This window comes from Manis pentadactyla, chromosome 3 (assembly GCF_030020395.1).
Source record: "Manis pentadactyla isolate mManPen7 chromosome 3, mManPen7.hap1, whole genome shotgun sequence".
Taxonomy (NCBI): Eukaryota; Metazoa; Chordata; class Mammalia; order Pholidota; family Manidae; genus Manis; species Manis pentadactyla.
This window is the reverse complement of record NC_080021.1, coordinates 114,909,058-114,928,567: the sequence shown is the minus strand read 5'-3', so window position 1 is coordinate 114,928,567 and position 19,510 is coordinate 114,909,058. Positions and strand designations below refer to the sequence as shown.

General features: G+C 34.5%; 1 protein-coding gene across 8 annotated transcripts in view; it reads right to left on the bottom strand.

Annotated features, from left to right (window-relative positions):
- Positions 1–19,510, bottom strand: part of WAC (WW domain containing adaptor with coiled-coil) — a 96,465-nt gene that overhangs the window by 30,521 nt on the left and 46,434 nt on the right. For 7 of the 8 annotated variants that reach the window (XR_008996396.1, XM_036912268.2, XM_036912266.2 and 4 more), the window contains 4 exons: positions 19,278–19,384; positions 13,000–13,115; positions 12,330–12,442; positions 7,738–8,046 (listed from right to left, as the gene is read on the bottom strand). Coding sequence is in view for 7 of the 8 variants with exons in the window: in XM_036912268.2 (XP_036768163.1) it covers positions 7,738–8,046; positions 12,330–12,442; positions 13,000–13,115; positions 19,278–19,384 (645 nt within the window). In the remaining variant the exon portion in view is untranslated. The remainder of the gene's footprint in view (positions 1–7,737; positions 8,047–12,329; positions 12,443–12,999; positions 13,116–19,277; positions 19,385–19,510) is intronic. The other variant, XM_036912273.2, reaches the window with a different exon arrangement.

Below are 19,510 nucleotides of genomic sequence, written 5' to 3'. Positions count from 1 at the left end.
CTCTGGTTTCTATTCCATCAATGGCCTCTTGCATCTTATCCATTCTGCTTATAAATCCTTCCAGAGATTGTTTCATTTCTGTAATTTCCCTCTGGACGTTATCCCTTAGCTCTTGTGTATTTCTCTGCAGCTCCGTCAGCATGGTTATGACCTTTATTTTGAATTCTTTTTCAGGAAGACTGGTTAGGTCTATCTCCTTCTCAGGGGTTGAGTCTGTGATTTTGGTCTGTATCAAATTCTTTTGCCTTTCCATGGTGATAGAGGTAGTTGTCCGGGGCTGGCACTGTGTGTCGGCTGGGAGAACGTCCCTTCTTGCTGGTTTGTAGCCTTCCTCTCCTGGGAGAACAGCAACCTCTAGAGGCTTGTGCTGGGCAGCTGTGCACAGAAGGGGCCTCTGATTCTTGCCTGGCCACTGTGGAGTTAAGCTCTGCAGATGCTGTGGAGTTAAGCTGCACAGTTGCTATGGGCGTGGCCGGCCTTGGTCTGTTCCTCCAATATGGTGGAGCCGCATCAGAGACAGGCGGGAGGCTGTTTATCACCATGAGGGGCCTCTGAGCTGCGCTGCTGCCCAGTGGGTTAGGGTGCCCGGTGTTCCCTGGGATTCCCAACTCCTGGGCTAAGTGTCCCAGGACGCTTCCATCAAGCTGTGAGGTCCCAGTCCCTTTAAGACTTTCAAAAAGCATTCGCTTTTCTTTGTCCCAGGGGTGCCGGCTGCGGGGACCCACTCACAGGTCTTACTGTCCTGTTTCCCTAGTATCCAGCACACCATGCACTGTATGTCTGTGCTCTGGTGCAGATGGCTAGGGGTGGCTATTTAGCAGTCCTGGGCTCCCTCACCCTCTCCCTCCCCGCTCCAACTCCTATCTTCCCCACTGGGAGCTGGGGTGAGGGGTGTTTGGGTCCCGCCGGGCCAGGGCTTGTATGTTACCCCCTTTGCGAGGCGCTGGGTTCTCGCAGGTGTGGATGTAGTCTGGCTGTTGTCCTGTGTCTTCAGGTCTCTCTTAGGAATAGTTGTATTTGTTGTATTTTCAAAAATATATATGGCTTTGGGAGGAGATTTCCACTGTTCTACTCAAGCCGCCATATTGGCTCCGCCCCTGCTACCCTTTGATTTTCATTTAAATTTTGTATATGATTTGATGAAATCTTTCCTTTTATGCTTGTAATCATGAATTATTCACTTGTATTTCCAACTATTACCAGTAGGGGGAGTAGTCTACCAAAGACTAGATTTCACACAGAAATCTGTTACTAAAACCTAACTTTTCAGGGTTTATAGTATCACTCATCTAATTATAAGCACCCATTCAAAATATCCAAGAAAGCATAAACCAAATACAAAATTTATTTTTGACCTACATTTTTCTGATAATTATGCCAAATACACTTTCTTTCTTTCTTGTATTTCTACTCCTTCATTTCCTATGTTCTGACAATTGCTATAATAATACTGAACAGGACACATGAACAAAGCTCAAACTACTAATGCAATAAGCATAGCCTGCTAGTTCTATTTCTGTTTCATGGGAAAGTACAACATGGACAAGTGATAAAGGAAATAAAGTGTACTAGTAGGAAAAAACAAGGTAGCTATGTGACATCATCTGTGGTTTTTGTTCTTTTTTTCAATTTTTAAATTAATGAGTATTTTTAATTATGTTCTGTCCAGAACTTTTTCTATGCATTTAGAACTGTAAATATGGTGTTGATGTTTTAATTACAATATTTTATTTCTTAACTGCTTTTTTATTACTGAAAGTCTTTATACTAATACACACAAGCATAGGATAACCATGTTTAAAACATTTAACAGATTTCACTAAAGTGATCTCTGCAATATCCAACTTAAAAGACACTCCCCACTGGGTGAAAAATTTCATTTTAATCTTAATTTCCAATATGCTTTGGTTATCTTCCTCTTCAATGTTTTTATGCTGGCAAAATACATTCAAGATTTGCTATTTTAACCATTTCTAGGTTTACAATTCAGTGGCATTAAATGCATTTACATTGTGTGCAACACTACTATCTATTTTCACGTTTTCTCATCTCTGCAAACAGAAACTCTCTACTCAAATAATAGCTTCCCATCACTCCAGTCCTTAGTAACCACTATTCTACTTTCCATCTTTATGAATGTGCCCATTCTAGGTACCTCATATTAAGTGGAATCATACAATGTTCATCCTTTTCTTTTTTGATCATTACACTTGGCATAAGGCTTTAAGGTTTATGTGTGCTGCGGCATGTATCAATGTTTCATTCCTTTCCATAATACTAAATGTATATATAATAGATTGTTTATCTTCTACCTGCTGTACACTTGCATTGTTTCCACCTTTTAGCTATTGTGAGTAATGCTATCAATGTTGGCATGTAAGTACCCATTTGATTCCCTTGCTTTCAGTTCTTCTGGTTATAAACCTAAGTGTGGAATTGCTGGATCCCATGGTAATTCTGTTTCACTTTCTGAGAACTGTCAAGCTGTATTCTACAGCAGCTGCATCACTTTACATTCCATCCGGCAATGCACAAGAGTTCCAATTTCTCCACATCCTAAAATCATTTGTAATTTCCATTGTTTGTTTTTCTAATAGTCATGTAATGGGAATAAAGTGGTATTTTATTGTGGTTTTTAAATTTGCTTTCCCTGATGACTAATGATGTTGAGCACCTCTTCATGTGTTTACTGGCCATTAGAATACCTTCTTTAGAGAAGTAGCTATTTAAATCCTTTGCCCATTTTGAACTGGGTTGTTTCATTCTGTTGTTGAGTTATAGGACTTCCTATATTCAAAATATTAATCCCTTGCCAAATACATGATTTACAAACATTTCGTCCCATTCTGTGTGCTGTCTTTTCACTCTATAGTGTCCTGTGATGCAGAAGTTTTAAATCTGATGAGGTCTAATTTATCGATTTTTTCTTTCTCTACCTGTGCTTTTGATGTCATATCCAAGAAAACACTACACCAAATCCAACTTCAGTGAAGATTTTCCCGTTTTCTCTAACGGAATTGTATAGTATTATTAGCTCCTAATTTTAGGTTTCTGACCCATTTTTTAGTTAATTTTTTAACTGTTTTAAGGTGGCAATTAAAAATTATTCTGTAATTGCCTGTTCACATCCTTTGCTTATTTTCCTATTTTTTTTTCACATTGCTTTAATGAGTTCTTAATGTACTGTTATATACATTGCAAATATTTTCTCCCAATTTGGTATTTGTCTTTCAACCTTAGTTTACTCTATCTCTGTCACAGAGAAGTTTTTTAATTAAATGCCTTATGTGGTCAAATCTATCAACTTTTTCTTCCCCTAAAGGCCTTCCCTATGCCTCAAATTATAAACAATATTTTCTAATATTCTTTCATCACAGGTATTTTCCCTGCCCCATTTTTCCAAACACCGTATATTAAGTTGATTAAATGTAATTCCAAACTTATTGACTGAAATAGACTAAATTCCTCAACTAATGTATTCAGTTATTCAAAAAATATTTGAGTTAACTTTATGGCCAATCTCCCCTAATTTTTTTTCATGAATAACTTAGTAACCCTAAAAACTGTTTGAAAACAAAGTAATGGGGTGCTGAATGTGGCATACAACAGCAAGCTAATGACTTTTATGTTATCTATAAATGGGCTCCTGTCTTAACACATACTCACAAGTTTTCAGGTTCATTCAATTTTCACCCAGTCAACAGATAACCATCAAAACACAAAAGGGAAGTTTATTCCAAGTGCCTAACTCACACCTCATATTAAAGAATGACTAATCTCCCCTCCCTAATGGGATTAAGACCTATGGAAGCAGCACTTGACTGACAGAGTATTTAGACATGCTAATCTTCTGAGAGCTAAAACTGAGGTCACTGAATAGGTCTGCTTCTGTGTCTACTTTGCTTACTTTTCAAACTTATCTACACTAATATAACTTAAATCTAAATTACCAAACAGGGAACTTGTTAGTTAAGGTCATTAAACTCTTCTGACTCTGGCACTCACGTGGCTATTGCAAAGAACAAGGAATCACATTTTTCCATTTTCCATTCACCTATCTTATCATTTCACATATCTGGAGGGGTAGAGTTAAGGCCAATTTGGATGGTCAAGTGGGTGCCAACTGACAAAGATCAGTTTGACTTTCTTACAGCACATCAGAGTTTCTCTACTACCTTGTTTTACAGTTGTCAAATAAAGTAATCTTGCCAATAGATGACCAAATATTACCCCAACAAACAGATCTAGATCTAAAAGGAGGTACCCTGACCTCCTTGTTTCACCTTACCTAACATCAGGATTACCCTCTGCAAAACCAAAGCACTTCAGGGCTTCTCCACATTTCTGTCTCGCCAGCACGCACAGACTTTTATTTTATCTTAGGTTCTTTTTCTCAAAAGGCACACTGGCATTAAACAGATCTAAATCTATTGCTGGTATCCTTCAATCAGATGCACAACACATATTAACATTCTTCTTTTCCTCCAAATACATTTTTAAAACCATGACCAATGCAAGCGCTTCCCAACTCTCAATGCACTTCCTACTCTACTCTGTTTTTTATTCATCTACAACAGTATTTACAGACTGCCTATTACTTGTCAATAACTAGGGATAGTGCAGTGGTTAAGACAAAGATCCTGCCCTTGTATTATTTATTTAATACAGCATCCTACAACTGACATTCTTAGATACAGCTTAGCTACACTTTCAGCACTTAAGACCAAGAAACTGATCTTACTTGTAAACCTCTTAATAAAATTATTTGATAAGAAAAATCCAAACAAGGAAATCATGTTGATGAGAAGAATCAATAGGAAGCTTAAATGAAATGGTTATCTCCACTGAGAAAAATATATATTTCAAATTAATGGATGTTTCACAATTTAAGACAAACTGGAAGACAACTAGGAAAGACCCAAATTGTTACGTTATGTATTTAAGGAAATACTGTCTTCAAATGCAAGAAGTGTTTGGAAATACTGTCCAATTTTCCCTACATAAATAGGCAATTCCAGGGTTATTTTATATAAATTTTTATACAAGCTTTGTGATTAGCAAACATACTTTGTAGGATTTAAACCTGAATCTTTGATTTGTCAAGACATTTTGACTTAGTAGAGTCTGGATTAATATAGCTTTGTTGTGTCTTTCAATACCTACAGTTTTATGGCAAGAACATGAATTTTAGAGAAGCCTATTCTGCACCTTGTCTTTACCCTGTGGCAGTGTTCAGGCTCTTCTTACCTAAGGGACAATGCTTTCCCACACAGTGATATTTAAGGAATAAACTAAAATGTAAATAAAAGACTTAGCACCAAACTTGGTACACAGTTAATTTTTTATGTTAAATTTGCCCAGAATGGTGCTTAAAACATGGAGAGAGAGTATAGAAGGTGAACAAAGTACAATGCAATAAAGCATAACACCTAATCTTAAAGAGGATAATTGTAGGGACTAAAATTATAATGGGTTATGAGCTGTGACAGGCAAATACAAAAGTACAAAGTGTCTGGGAAATATAGACTGGGAAAGGTTAAATGACACTGAGAACATACTGAAATCAGAGCTGGCTCTTAAAGAAAGAGTACTTGAGTTCAACAGGATGGGAATGGAGGAAAGAACATGTCCTTTTCAGCAAAGGCTTACAACATGAAAGAGCATAACATGCTCTAAGAAATATACAAGTTTGTAACAGATGAATTTTAGGGAATGTAAGAAGTGAAATGGTGGAGATGAAACTAGTTTAAGAGAAGACACACTACAATGAGACTATCAAGTACTCTCTATAATCTTACTAAGTATGGACTTTATCCTTTGTGTAATGGCAAATGATTCAAAAATTTTAAGCAAGGATACAATCTAATCTGATTTTTATAATGACGCCACCATAAGCAGATAGATGGAAGGCAGCAGAGCAGTAATCAGGCTATTTTGAGAGACAGACCTGAGTTTCAGTAATGGCAGTAGCAATAACAAGATAAAAGATATACATAAATAAGACATAACAGGAAGAACTTATGAACTGTCAATGGTGGATAAGTGTATAAGAATGTTGAAGAGCAAGGAACAGCTGGGGATACTTACTGAGAATGTAAGAATAAACTGTGAGAAAAGGGAAGAATTTGGGACACATTGTATCTGAGGAGATATAGCGAATACCAATGCTTACTTACAGAAGGGAAGCAGATACATGTATCAATTACAAATGAAGGTTTGAGAACCATATATATATAGACAAGGTAGTCACAAGATTGCTGCCAGGCAGATAAGGACAGGTTGAGCAAGAAAACAAAACAAAACGCATAGTAAAAGATGGAATGATACTGATACATAAGGAACAAGAAGAGAATAGAACTAGGAATTGAAGCATTAGTATCCCAGAAGCCTGGGAAAGAAAAAATTTCAAAAGGAGGTAAAAGACAAAAAGTATTAAATGAACAATAGTTGAAATGAAAGACTCATAAGGCCACAGGATCTTATCTGACAAGGTTTTTAAAGTAAGTTTTTCTGTGACTAATTTATCAAAATAAAATTATAACAACTGAAAATCATAACATCATTTAGAAAGTACTAACTACATTAACAATTACTGCATTCATTCCAATCTCCAAGAACTATCTTTATAAATTTAACTGTGCAACAGGGCAAATATGACTTGTACGTATGAATTTTGGTCCAAACCATCTTTGTGAAATTGATATTTGGAACAACCTACTTAATGTATTATGTACTACTGTATGGTAAATGCATGTGGTTTAGTAATATGTTAACAACTGCTACATCTGAAATGCAAATAATGTGCATAAAGAGGAGGAAACCAGAAGCAAAAGAAATCCATGTGAACCCTTTGTCAACAAATTAAATCAATGTGCAATCATTAATCAGACAATAAATAGATTAAAAGCTTAAAGACTCATCAGGCCCATAAATTACCTTCTCAACCCAGAGGACTTTTAAAAGTTCTTCAACATTTACTGATGCTAACCTGCTAATTAGTCTACCCATGATTATTTATTTATTTACTACCTTTTAGTTTCCTTAGTTCCCTAAAACACATGATGAAGTGTAAGTTTAGGATTGTGATGGTCTATGCAAATATATTTATCACTCTTCTTCTGTTATGTTGCTACCGCCCAAGTGGCTTTTGCCACCATTTTTTTTTTAACTTTTTTGAACGTGGTATGGATATCAGCACAGAGTCGGATAAACACAATTTGGGTTGCAAAATTTTAACTTCTACTCTTGAGACTTAAGTTCTAATTCAGAATTAAGACTCTTTATCTTGTGGTCCATGACTCAGTTTTTTAATTCACAAATCGAAACCAATAGTTGCATGTTATACAGAAGTAACAATCTTAAAATGTCTCTAGTCATAGTAAATTTTAATAAGAAATTGAGATAATTTCTAAACTGAACCATCAGAACAATTATCATAAAAACCAAAGGTTACACAAATACGAAGGGATAGCCATTTGGCTTTGATATGTTATCTAAACCATTACTAACTGTTCTAAATAAAGCATTTGACTTCAAAGTGTCAAAGGCAAAAAACAGTTCTGAGGCTTCATAATTGAAAGTTTAAAAAGCTAAATATGGCTAACTCTAGACCTAAACCTATGCAGTAACATTCTAGAAGACTTTGAGAATTTATGAGTCTTATTTAAGCTAACAGAAATAATGAAATATACTCAGAAACTACAGTTCAACGTGCAGCATCTAGTAATAACGGCATACCTTTTCTTTCTGTTTTCTGTGCAGGGACAGAAGATGTGGGTGTAGGCAGTTTTGATAAAGTAGATGCTCCATTAGCATCAAATGATTTCTTTGGCTGGTGATCAGACTGTAGCGTAAATGGACTAGAAGGAAGAGTGCTTGGGGTAGCAGTTGGATGAACCACTGGTTTGATGGGGTGCTGTACTGGCGTAGAACTACTGTGAGTCTCTGCTCTTGGCAGTCTGTAGTCTCTGTCATTGTGTCTGCTTGTTTGAGACAAAATATTCTGTGGGAGCAAACTACTGGCATCACTGGAATGCTTGTCTTCCACTTTAGTTCACAGTTCGAAAAAAGAGATGTTGGAATGATGGAAGGGGGAAGAAAAAAGATTACGTTAGAATCCTGTCTTTAACATCAGCTAATTTTTCAACATACTTGTAAACTTATGTTCTTATAAAACTGCAAGCCCAGTTAGTGTCTGCAGTTTTACCACTAGCATATAAATATCCAAAACTGGAAAAAAAAATTTAGCTCGACTCTTAGGCACTAATCTAATCTGATTAGTTACTAATTACTCAAATTTCAAATGGGCTACTAGTTTTGAGGGATTCTTTAGAACCACACCATAGTTCAAACAAAACAAAACCGAAAGAAATATATTAAGTTACATATAACACTTCAATCAAATGAAAAAATTTTTTAATTTTTTTTTAAAAAGTAAATGGTCCATTCTTTTAAAATACAGATCACAGATTCTAATAACTGACTGAATTATCCACAGTGGTTCAGCTACAAAGGAATATTAGCTTTATTAGACTGATTTTTCTTAACACTAAGAAGTGAATGAGTGGACTCTAGTTTGTTATGTACTAGGCCTTTTATGACCTCATTTTGGGACTGTTGAATTTATGATGAGCTGTGCATTCAATAAGTAAATTACAATCATATTTTTAATAAAGTTAATAAATACCAGACTTAGTTTTAAAATCAAGTTATAGATAATACTATCTGACAATGGAATTCCTATACTTGCAGCAGTCAGAAAAATCCACTTGCTATTATTACCAGTTGTATTAAAAACAGATCCTCTTCCAATTTAAAGCCACGAAAATATTTTGAACTCAGAAGTACTTCTGCTTCCACAAGAGCACGAAAGAAGGAAAATTTCAACAATCATGGTAGTAAAATTCAATTTATCAAAAAATATCTAGCCTAAATCATAGTAGTTAAGTCTAATTGTTAAGAATTAAACCAACTTCCATCAGAAAACCATCTTAAGATTCAAGCACGTGATATGTAATGATAATATTACCAAAGGATGCCCTCCCTGTTGAATACTGGGTTGTTTTTTCCAATTCAGGGTTCCTCCAAGTCTAGAGACCAAGACAGCATAAGGAAGGAAGTATGCTTAACTATTTATAGGTTTGCAAGTTGCCAGTACACAACTCCCACGTGTCACACCAAAACAAAAGGTACTGGGTACTGCCCACAAACTTCAATCCAATCAAAATACAAAATCTTTTGACTTAATGACATAATTGAAATTAGGTGTTATAGATTACACCGTACGAGCAAAATGAACAAATAGACTGAGCTAACGCAGTAAAACACAAACATGTGTTGCATGTTATTAATTCATCAGTAAACTACCAACTTGCATGCACATAAAACTTAAAATTTTTTATTCTAGAGTTTCTAAAAGACTACTACTATAACACAATCCTTTAGGGACAGATATAATAGTAGTTAGCACCATGCCCAATTCCCACCAATCCTGTCACTTGATTACCAGGAACATTTATTTCCTTGGCCAAGAAAATTCCCTTTCAGTTCTCTATGAATGGAGTCAAAATGTGTCAAATAAATGTATTCAAATGAAAATTAAAGATGATACATCTAACATCTGTAAGCTTTGGGGGAAAAAAGGTACTAGCATTACAGAAATTGAAGAAGCTGTTCTATTACTCATAACTCTAGAGAAAACACAGTTAAAGCATTGACTCTTTCTGCACACACCCCCACCCCAACACAGACATTTTGCAAAGGTCTGGAGACATTTTTGGTTGCCATAACTAGGGAGGGGGTGTGTGCAACTGGCATCCAGTATGTAGAGGCCAGGTATGGTGCTCTACATCCTACAAAACAGGTCAGCATCCTCTAATAAATAATTACCTGACCCAAAATACTATAGTGTTACTGTTGAGAAACTCCAAGTTCAAGTTTCTCTAACCATAGAGCAATCACTCTACAAGGCACAGATTAAAGATGAATAAGATAGTCTAGCTGCAATAATACCAAAATTTTATTCATACCATTTTCAGTGTCAAGTTGTGGATAACATTTGCTACCTTGCAAAGGAAAAATCCCTGAAATCTATTTTCTACCTAATTTACCTCTTTACATATAAAATCCTCCCAATCCCCACAATACAAATTTATTGAAAATTCCAAATTTCAACACTTTATACATTACCCTACATGAACACAGGTGTACTGTAATAAGGGAAAACTCTACCAACATGTTTTTGATAGACAAAGTTAAACACTGAAATGGCTTAGTGACTTTATTACTACCACACCAAGTACAGCTCAGTTGACCAATTTAAGAAAAAATAAAAAGGCCCTTTCTTTACTTTTTTTACTTTACTTAAAAACTCAGAAAGTGTGATAACATGATTATATTTCAACACAAACACAGACTCATTGAATCATTTGCACTTCTAGGTATTTAGCTAAGAAAGTAATCATGCAAGTAATCAGACAGGAATCACATTATTTATTGCAGCAGAAAAAGATTAAAAAACCACCCAAGTATCCATGGATATAGTATATAAACGAGTGTATATCCAAAATATGGAACACCATGCAGTCAATATAATGTAGAATTATAAACTGACACAAAAACATATCCTTAAAATATTGCTGAACAAAGGAAAGTTTAAAAAACATATAACCCCATTTTTGGTATAAAATACCTATATATGTAATTTTATATACATTTGTATGCACATAGAAAATAAATTCCCTAAATATTCTTTAGTCATAGGATTAAAACATTTTTCCTATAATTTTTTACTTTTGAAATTAAGGGAAAAAAACCTATTTCATTTTTTAAAGAGAAAGGTGTACATAAACAATTTAAAAACCCAGCTCTAATTTTATTTCCTTAAAGATAGTTTATTAAAAAGATAGAAATAGGTATTTTTACTTCCATCAGTATTTCTATCCGATCTCTTAATTATCCTTTTCATTTACCCTATCTTAAGGGAGGACAAGTGACTTCAACAGTAGGTAATTCTTTTCAGAATTAAGTAGACCTACTACACTGGTCTTTTTTTTTTCTCTGGGAACCATGAGCCAGTAAGTGGAAAGGCCTGGCCCAACAACTTAAAAAAAAAAAAAAAAAAAAAGCTGTTGTTTCTATACCCATTCGCCACTTCTCCTTGGTATCCCTGGGTACTCCCCCCCTTGCAGTTTGTTCAGGAGGCTCACAAGCTGGGTGCTTTTATTTTTTTAACCTAGAGAGGAAAACCTTTATCTTATTTTAATTGTTTGCCAGAAGTCACACTTACCTAAGATAGTAAGTGAAATGGGACCCAGAACCCAAGTCTTCTGTCTCAAAATACAATTCTTAATTTCCTAGCCTCAGTACTTTAAATCACTTTGCTTTCTAAGAATTAAGGACATTTAATATAAAGAATTAAATGTTCCAAGGAATACATCTTAAACTTTCAGTGCTGTAGAACTATGTTACTGTTTCATCTTAAACAATTTTCCCCATTAAAAAAAAGAACATCCTCTTCTAAAAAAAAATAAAACCCTTACTTTTTGAGTTACTGGAGGAAGAGTCAAACACTTAAGTCTTAAGAATTTCGAGAACACATGCCTTCTTAAAATTCTGCTCAATATTCTAAAATTTGATAAAGAGCCAAAGAATTCTGTGTGGCATTAACCTTTTATTCTGGGCAAGGCAGAAATAGAATACCAGTAGTAAAAGCTTGAAATTCAAATTTAATTATTTGAATTAAAAAACAAATATTCATTACCTATGTTAATGTAGCCTCAAAAGAATATTAAGGTATGCCCACATACAGAGATGTTACAAAGATCTATGATCATGGTGAAATCAGTTTCCAAATATAAACAAGTTTCTCACTGATAAACACAAAACATCAATAGGCACTTTAATGTCACTATCTGTGTGAGGCTATTATTCAATTATTAGATTGAAACACTCAGTGACTTTTAGAATGGATTTCAGTGCTATCCAGCTTAACAGGACACAATTCAAGATTTTAAAAACCTGAAAAACAAAAAACTCCTGTTTTAAAAAGGAATCAATCCACAACATAAATTTTTTTTTCATCAACTCTACTATATGATAGCCATCCTGGGTAGTGAGGAATACAAACATGTACTATTCCACTCTGCAGCCCTTTCCCTTTGCAGGAAATAAAATGATGGAGGTTAGGGGGACAAATCCAACATAGAAGAAACCCTGTATGTTTCTATTTATTTTAGTTTACATATGCAAATAGCTATGCATACTTATAAAGTAAATGAGCTGTAAGAATGAAATCAAACATTATTTCAAAGAAAAAACTTAATACTTACTTCCACTGGCAAACCCACTAGTGGCTGTTGCTTGCATCACCTCCCTTCTGTAATCCCTATCTTTTGGGAAGCTATTAATTGCCATCTTGTTTGCTTCTTTTTGTCTCTGTTCTCTAAATAAAAAATATAGATAGGCCCATAAAAATTACAAAGTCCAATGAGTCTATGTAACACTTCTGACCAAATACTCAAAAGAAGGGTATATGGAAAAATAAAAGAACTGAACATGACCTTAAAATCATTTAACTGGTGTGGAAAATGCAATGCAGCAAACAGAAGAACATTAATATTTCTCACCGATGGAAAAATATATAATATGCCACTAACCCTACAACTAAAACTCTGCAACATTAATTCTACATGAAGTAAATGTATTATTGTCCTATAAGAATTATACAGATTTCTATTACACATTATGAGGAAGATGAATAAAGTAGATTGACACAAAATTTTTAATTAAGTATACTGACTGTTTACAAGGCTCTTGAGGAGAGTTACTTATATGTCCTAGTTTTTTTAAGATAAAGAAAGATTATCCATTGCAATTAAAAAGGGGTGTACTGAATATTAGTATATGAAACCTAAACTTAGAATGTTTAGTATGTTCTAACATGTTAACCTGAAAAATTAAGGAAGAAAAATATTTTTCAATTAGATTAAAAGCAAATACCTTTCAAGCCATTCTTTCGGTTTTTCCCACTGTGAAACTTCTGTTCGACAATTGTAGTAGTATTTTTTCCCAGAAGAGCTAATATGCTCAGACCAGTCATCTGCAGAATCATAAGGCTAAAAAATACATTTTTAAAAATTAGAAAATGTTAATATTATTTAATCACTTGATATGAAATATCAAGATGTCAATGGTTTTCAAAACATACATATGGGAAGACTTATGAGATATAGGTGCCCTGATCTAGAATGTAATTATGTGCAATATATCTTAGGAGCCCTTAAGCCTATCAAAACCTTCAAAGATAACAAATGGAAAATCCTGTAAAATATCAAATTTAATAGATTAACAAATACTAGTTTATTAGGCACATGAAGAAAAATGTGAAATTAACATCTTAACTGCAGAAAAGCATTACAAAATCTCCTTATTGTAATTTTAATTGCTGAAATCCAGTCACATGGTGGGGGGGTGTTTTAGGGAAACCACTTTCAAATCAACTGATCTGATGGTCATAAAGCCTATCAGTTCTAAACTCTTCAAGGCACAATAGTAATCACATAAAGTGTACCAGAGAACAACCTGCCTATATTTACTGTCACTTAGTGAAAAAAAACACAAAAAATTTTAAAAGGTAAACAGAAAGCTAATTAAAAACTATGAATTCGTTTCATCTTCAAAATACATGAGATGGGGTAAATATGAACTAGACCTTGCCTCACATAGCGGCATCACTTGTTTTCCCAGAACTAAAACTGGTCTTTCAGAAGTTCTCAGAAACAGTCTCTTCAGTTATTTTATAGGCACTGTAAAATTATAATGAATTTAGAATAATCTGAAAGGTCCAGTTTTCATAGAACAGCTCTCAAACTGTAGTGTTTAAATTAAATCCCTGCACTGGCCCCAGGAAATCTGGCAGAATCCCTAGTTCTAGATGAATTTCTTAACTATTATTTCAAAGGAGCTTTGAAATTAAAATGAAATAATACCATACTTTGGTAGCCTATCGTTCTTATGGGTTCACCACTACAGTGCAGAGTGACGTGATTTTAAAGCTTGAGGGCAGAAATTATATATGCCCTGCCTACTCAGCTTTAATTTTACCAAGCTGGAAACAAGTTGAGAAAATATACAAGTCGGCCATAGTCACATATTTAGTATAGAAGGAAGATCAAAGTCAGGTATCCAGATATCCCTTATTTCCACTAACCAGCACCAATTCTGGAAATGCCATAATTTTGAGAGTAACTGAGTATTGCAGATTCTGCCATATGTTTGTTCTCAGGTTTATGTCTCAAAATAAAGAAGCTATCAAAAAATCAGCCCTGTGCCTTCAAACCTCTAAAATCAGTGGAGAGTTAATTCTCAATACTTCTAGCTTCCAGAAGCAGGCTACACCAAGCAGGAGGAACCCAATCACAGAGAACCAAATTCAAAAAATGTTTTCCTACCACCTACCACTTCCTGTAACTAAATTATTATGCAAACTGAGCCCTTCTATGGAAGATTTGGTTCACTTGGCAAATAGTTATTTGGGATTACTGGTTTGGTCTGCAAGAGGGAGAATGAGATCTGAAGCAAGTAGACAGAGGGCATCAGAGTAGATCAGAGTGGTCTAGACCAGTGTTCTTCAAAGTGATGGTTTTGTGAACTGTTACATGACCTGGAGGAGATAAGGAGCTTGCATCAGAATACATATCAACACACTGCTTCCCTTGCCAAGTCTTGCTTTAAGGGGAAAAAAAAATCCAGCTCAACTAAACAGTGTATTTAACAACAGTTAATTTACGTTCTGGCACAAGCACCAGGACAGTTAAAAATTCACAGACCAGAACTTTGAAGATCTGATTTTGCCCATCGAATCTCAGATTGGTACAAGTTAAAGTCTTAATAAAATGTGTTTCAGGGTATAGCACTACAATCACATACCAGTACCCTTAGCTTATCTTCATCCCAATTGCAGCCTCAAGAAAAGATTAAGGGGGAGAAAAAAACCCTAAGTAATGGGGTAATTTTTAAAATGTTGATATGTAACAGTAGACATTAAACTCTTTTCATTGTATTTTTTCAGTTTTACGGAGGTATAACCAACAAAATTCTAAGCTATTTAAAGTGTACATTGTAATAACTTGATACACATATACAGTGTCAAAGGACTGCCATCTAACTAACAAATCCATCACATTTCATACTTTTTCTGTGTGAGAACATTCAAGTTCTACTCTGAGCAAACTTCAATTACATTATTAGTTATCAACTACTGTCACCATGTTATACATTATATCCTCAGGTACTGAATTTCTTGATTTAGGAAAAAAAATACCTAAAACTAAGAACTAAACAAAAGGCCTGCGAATATTGCAAGTTTCCTAAATTAGGCTTGATATAGTTGCCAACATATGCTCTAAGGCGGCAGTTCCCCATGTGGTGTCCAGGAAACCTGGAGGCCCAAGATCATTCCCAAGATCAACACTATTTTCATAATATTAAGATGATTTTGCCTTTTTTGCTTCTAATTCTATCACAAGAACACAGTGGAGCTTTCCCAGATGCTATATAGGAAATCTGACATCACAAAAGGTTGAGTTGAGCACAGAGCAGATAATTTTAGGTTTCTTCTTCTGTTAAGATAGGCATCAAAGAGATGTTTGCTGTCCTTTGTTTCAGAAAGTTATTTTTCACAAAAATCTATCACATATGCTGACTTGTAATGGGCTTATTGATTTTTAAATGAATTTAATTATTTAAGTATTTTTCAAATTTGTCAGTTTTAATTTCTAATATGGTAAATACTGATGGGAGTCCACTTAAACAAAAGCTCTCAATTTCATGATTCAAACCAGTTAAGTATGAAAATGTCTGCTCTAAAAGGGCATTTTCATACTTTTATCTGCTCTGTTCTCCTTCAATTCAAAATGTCTTTTAGAACTCTTATGTGAACACTGCTCTTCTCTTCTATTAAAAAAAATTTTTTAAAGCATCTCCCTCCTTTCCACTCCCTCTCCAAAATAGAAGTCCCCACTATTGCCTAAATTAAACTACGTAAAAAGAAACAGTTCATCTTGGTATTTATTCATGAATTGTTACCAATGAAGTTCATTCAATAACAACATCAACAGGAAAATCAAGAAATTCAGTACCTGAGGATATAAATGTTTGTTTTTTCAAACCAGAACAACATTTACATGACCTATCACTGTCCTAAGAGTTCTCCAATAATTTTTTTTTAAATAATTAAGTGGAGTAGTTTACAGAGAAGATTGTGATAGCCTCAAGCTTAAAAGCTCTAAAATATGCAGAAGATATTTAATTGATTATAAGAGGAGCTGGAATATAAATGCAAAGTCATTTAGGATTGAATTTAAAGTGCTTCCCAGCAAATGAAAATTAAAGGATATTTAGAAAGGAAGACCACAGTTACATATTTTACATGGGATATTTTTCTAAATAAATTCAGAGGTGCTTAAAAATAAATCACCAATATGCATAACTAATGGAAAAGAGTCTACATAATGTCTCTAAGTCCTATTATGATTTAGATTAGGGAGGAGGTATTCAACAAGTTTTCCCTAAATAATTACCATGGGCTAGGCTCTGTGCTAAATCTACCACAACAAATGTACACCATAGGACAAACATACATGATAGGACATAGCAGGTAACAACACATGAATGTGTTAATCTAATACCGAAAAAACGAGGCAATTTCAACTCAACTTTCAACAGCTGACTTGATAAATGTAAACCACCCATACAACCTTATCTGGGCAGATAGACCTCTAAAAAATATTGTTACTGATTTTCAAAGACAGATTTAAAACTTGAAAACCTCAGTGAGGGAAGAAAAAAAAAACCTAAAAAAAGTTATTCCACATTTTAAGCTAGGTTAAAATAATGTGTTAATCTGGGCTACCTAACACCCACTTGGTCATTTACTGTTTCCTTAAGAAAATGCTAGATGAGAACTAATTTTATGTTTTACGTCTTGAAAATTTTCCTTCTTGGAAGTGGTTTGAAGACAAAGAAAATACCATTTTACAAGAAACCCTCAGAAATGTTCAAAAGCTAACTTCTCAGGAAGGATTAAATTTATGGTTTGTAAATGATGTATGTATCATACTCACTGGGTACATTATAATGAAAAAAACTACTATTTGGAAGTTATACACCTACAGTTGAAATGTACAGAGACTCCAATTCTGAAAACATGCAACATTTAATTCATTCTGGCAACAGTCTTCAGTTTCCACTCACATAATGAAATCCCGATGCCCTTTATGATTTGGGACTTTTCGAGCTTATTGGAATGCCCATCTTTTTATTCTTTCTGATTCTACTATGTTTACCCATTTCTTGAAAATCAAAATTAAGAGTTTTATTTTCCCTGAATAAGGATTTTTTTTTTCAGACCAAAACAATATTTACATGCCCTTTACTGTCCTAATAGCAAATACCAAATCTGAACTGTCAGTAATAAATGGAATTTTAGGATAGTGTTATTTTGAAAATTAATGGGGCCATTTTTCATAAAAATAGAAAAGATTCTTTCTGAAATCTTGAGTATTAATTACATCTTATTAAAAATGACTCATCACAGGCAGTTTAATGATAACACCTGGGAATGTTTATCAAGCTGTTGTCTAAGCCTCATTACTATATTCTGTTCTGAGATACTAGGGCTAGGATAATGCAAATTACAGTCTATTTGGCCAGTTGGCTGGCTTCCTGTTAGATTCAGCCAATGGTGGACATTCGAGCAAGGCTGAAAGGCAGGAAAGGAGAAGCCTAGCAGTGAACAGGTCTCCGGTTTCCAGCTGTTGGCTATGTGCCCGAAACCAAAACAAACTTCATACCACTCAGGTGTTGCCACCAGTTCTGCCGGGCTCCTTCTCTAGACTATCAGGTGCTGATAATCCCAACCTCTTCTAATTATACCACAGCCCTAAACCCTAAAGTGGGATCACTATTGATGTTACCCAGGGTTTCTTTTTTTCAGTCCTCAATATCTGCTTAGCCAATCCTATATATAAAAATTCTGTTATTAAATTTTCCGTGCTAAAATAAAATAGTATGGTTTCTTTTTTCCTAACTGGACTCCAATACACTATTTAAAACTGCTCTAAAATTTATCTTTGTATTACCATTGATGTCTCAATATTCTATGGAAATGTACTACCCACACAGCTTCACCAAGATACAGGAACTAATAAACCCTGAGGGTCTCTCAATGCTGATTACAGTATGATGATCACCCAAATACCCAAGGCAGTATAACTTGTTGGATTCTCCCTATACTTAAAGAGCCTTTAGTTTTTCTTTTCCTTCCATATTACTATATCCTTTAACAGCTCTTTACTACCTTTATATAAAATTCACATTCCTTGGCAAGATACAGAATTCTTTGTGATCTTGCCCCCCACTTATCTCTGCAACCTAAGCTACTGCCATTCTTCCACACTAACAAAATCCTTGCAATTCTCCAAATAATACTACGCTATTTCACACACCGTGTCTTTGTAGGTGCTGTTCCTTTGAATGCTACACAATTTCAGACCTCTTCAACTGGCTCATTTTTATTTGTAGCACTGCTTATACTTTAATACTTAATACCCTCCTTAGCCAAGTTGGGAGTCACCCCCTTGAGTGCTCTCAAAGCAACTTTAACATGTAATAGTTTTAATCATTTACTTTTCGGTCTTTACCAGGTCTGAAAGTTCCTTTGAGATGGGCCACATTTTCTTAGTTCTATATATCTATAACCTAGCATGTACTTGGCAAATTGAAACCTTAGTAAATCTTTGCTCAATGAATGTATCAGAACTTTAATTTAAATCTTGACTTTAAAAAATTCAAACTGAGTTAATAAGTTACTTCAGCAGTTACTTCATTTTAGAAATACCTAAAATTCCTCAGAGGGTTTCATGCCTTAAGGGACCTTTACACCATCAGTGTCTGATAGAGTGTATAACACACAAAAGATACTCAATAAATATATACAACTATAAGAAGTTTATGGAAAGAGAGCAAGCTCAAGTTAAATGACTTTAAATAACCATAGAAGTTTCACAATTTAAAGTTGTTTAAATCTCAGATATTACCATGGTAAAAATCTGCTCTGTACAAGAATGCTAATTAAATAATACCAGATGATATCTTCTGACTATCCTCACCTCTACTAATAAATTTAGCTCATTAGTTCAAATACATTAAGAAAAGGTCAACTGTGATTACAATTTTAAAATTGAAAAAAAAGGAGGGGGGCATGTCTATATACTTACTGCATCTGAAGTTTTGCTTGGATTATTGCTTGGATTAGAAGAATGTGAATTTGAACTATGAAGAGCACTGTGATTGTGTGAATTTTCTTGTGGAGAGTAACTGGTCCCTTAAAAAAATATAGAAAGCAAAGTGAATTGTAAGTTGTATTTCATGTTTAATTTAAACTGTTTTCTAAGATACTACAGACCATTGTACGTTCCTAAATCATCAATTTACATAAGCATCAGAAATC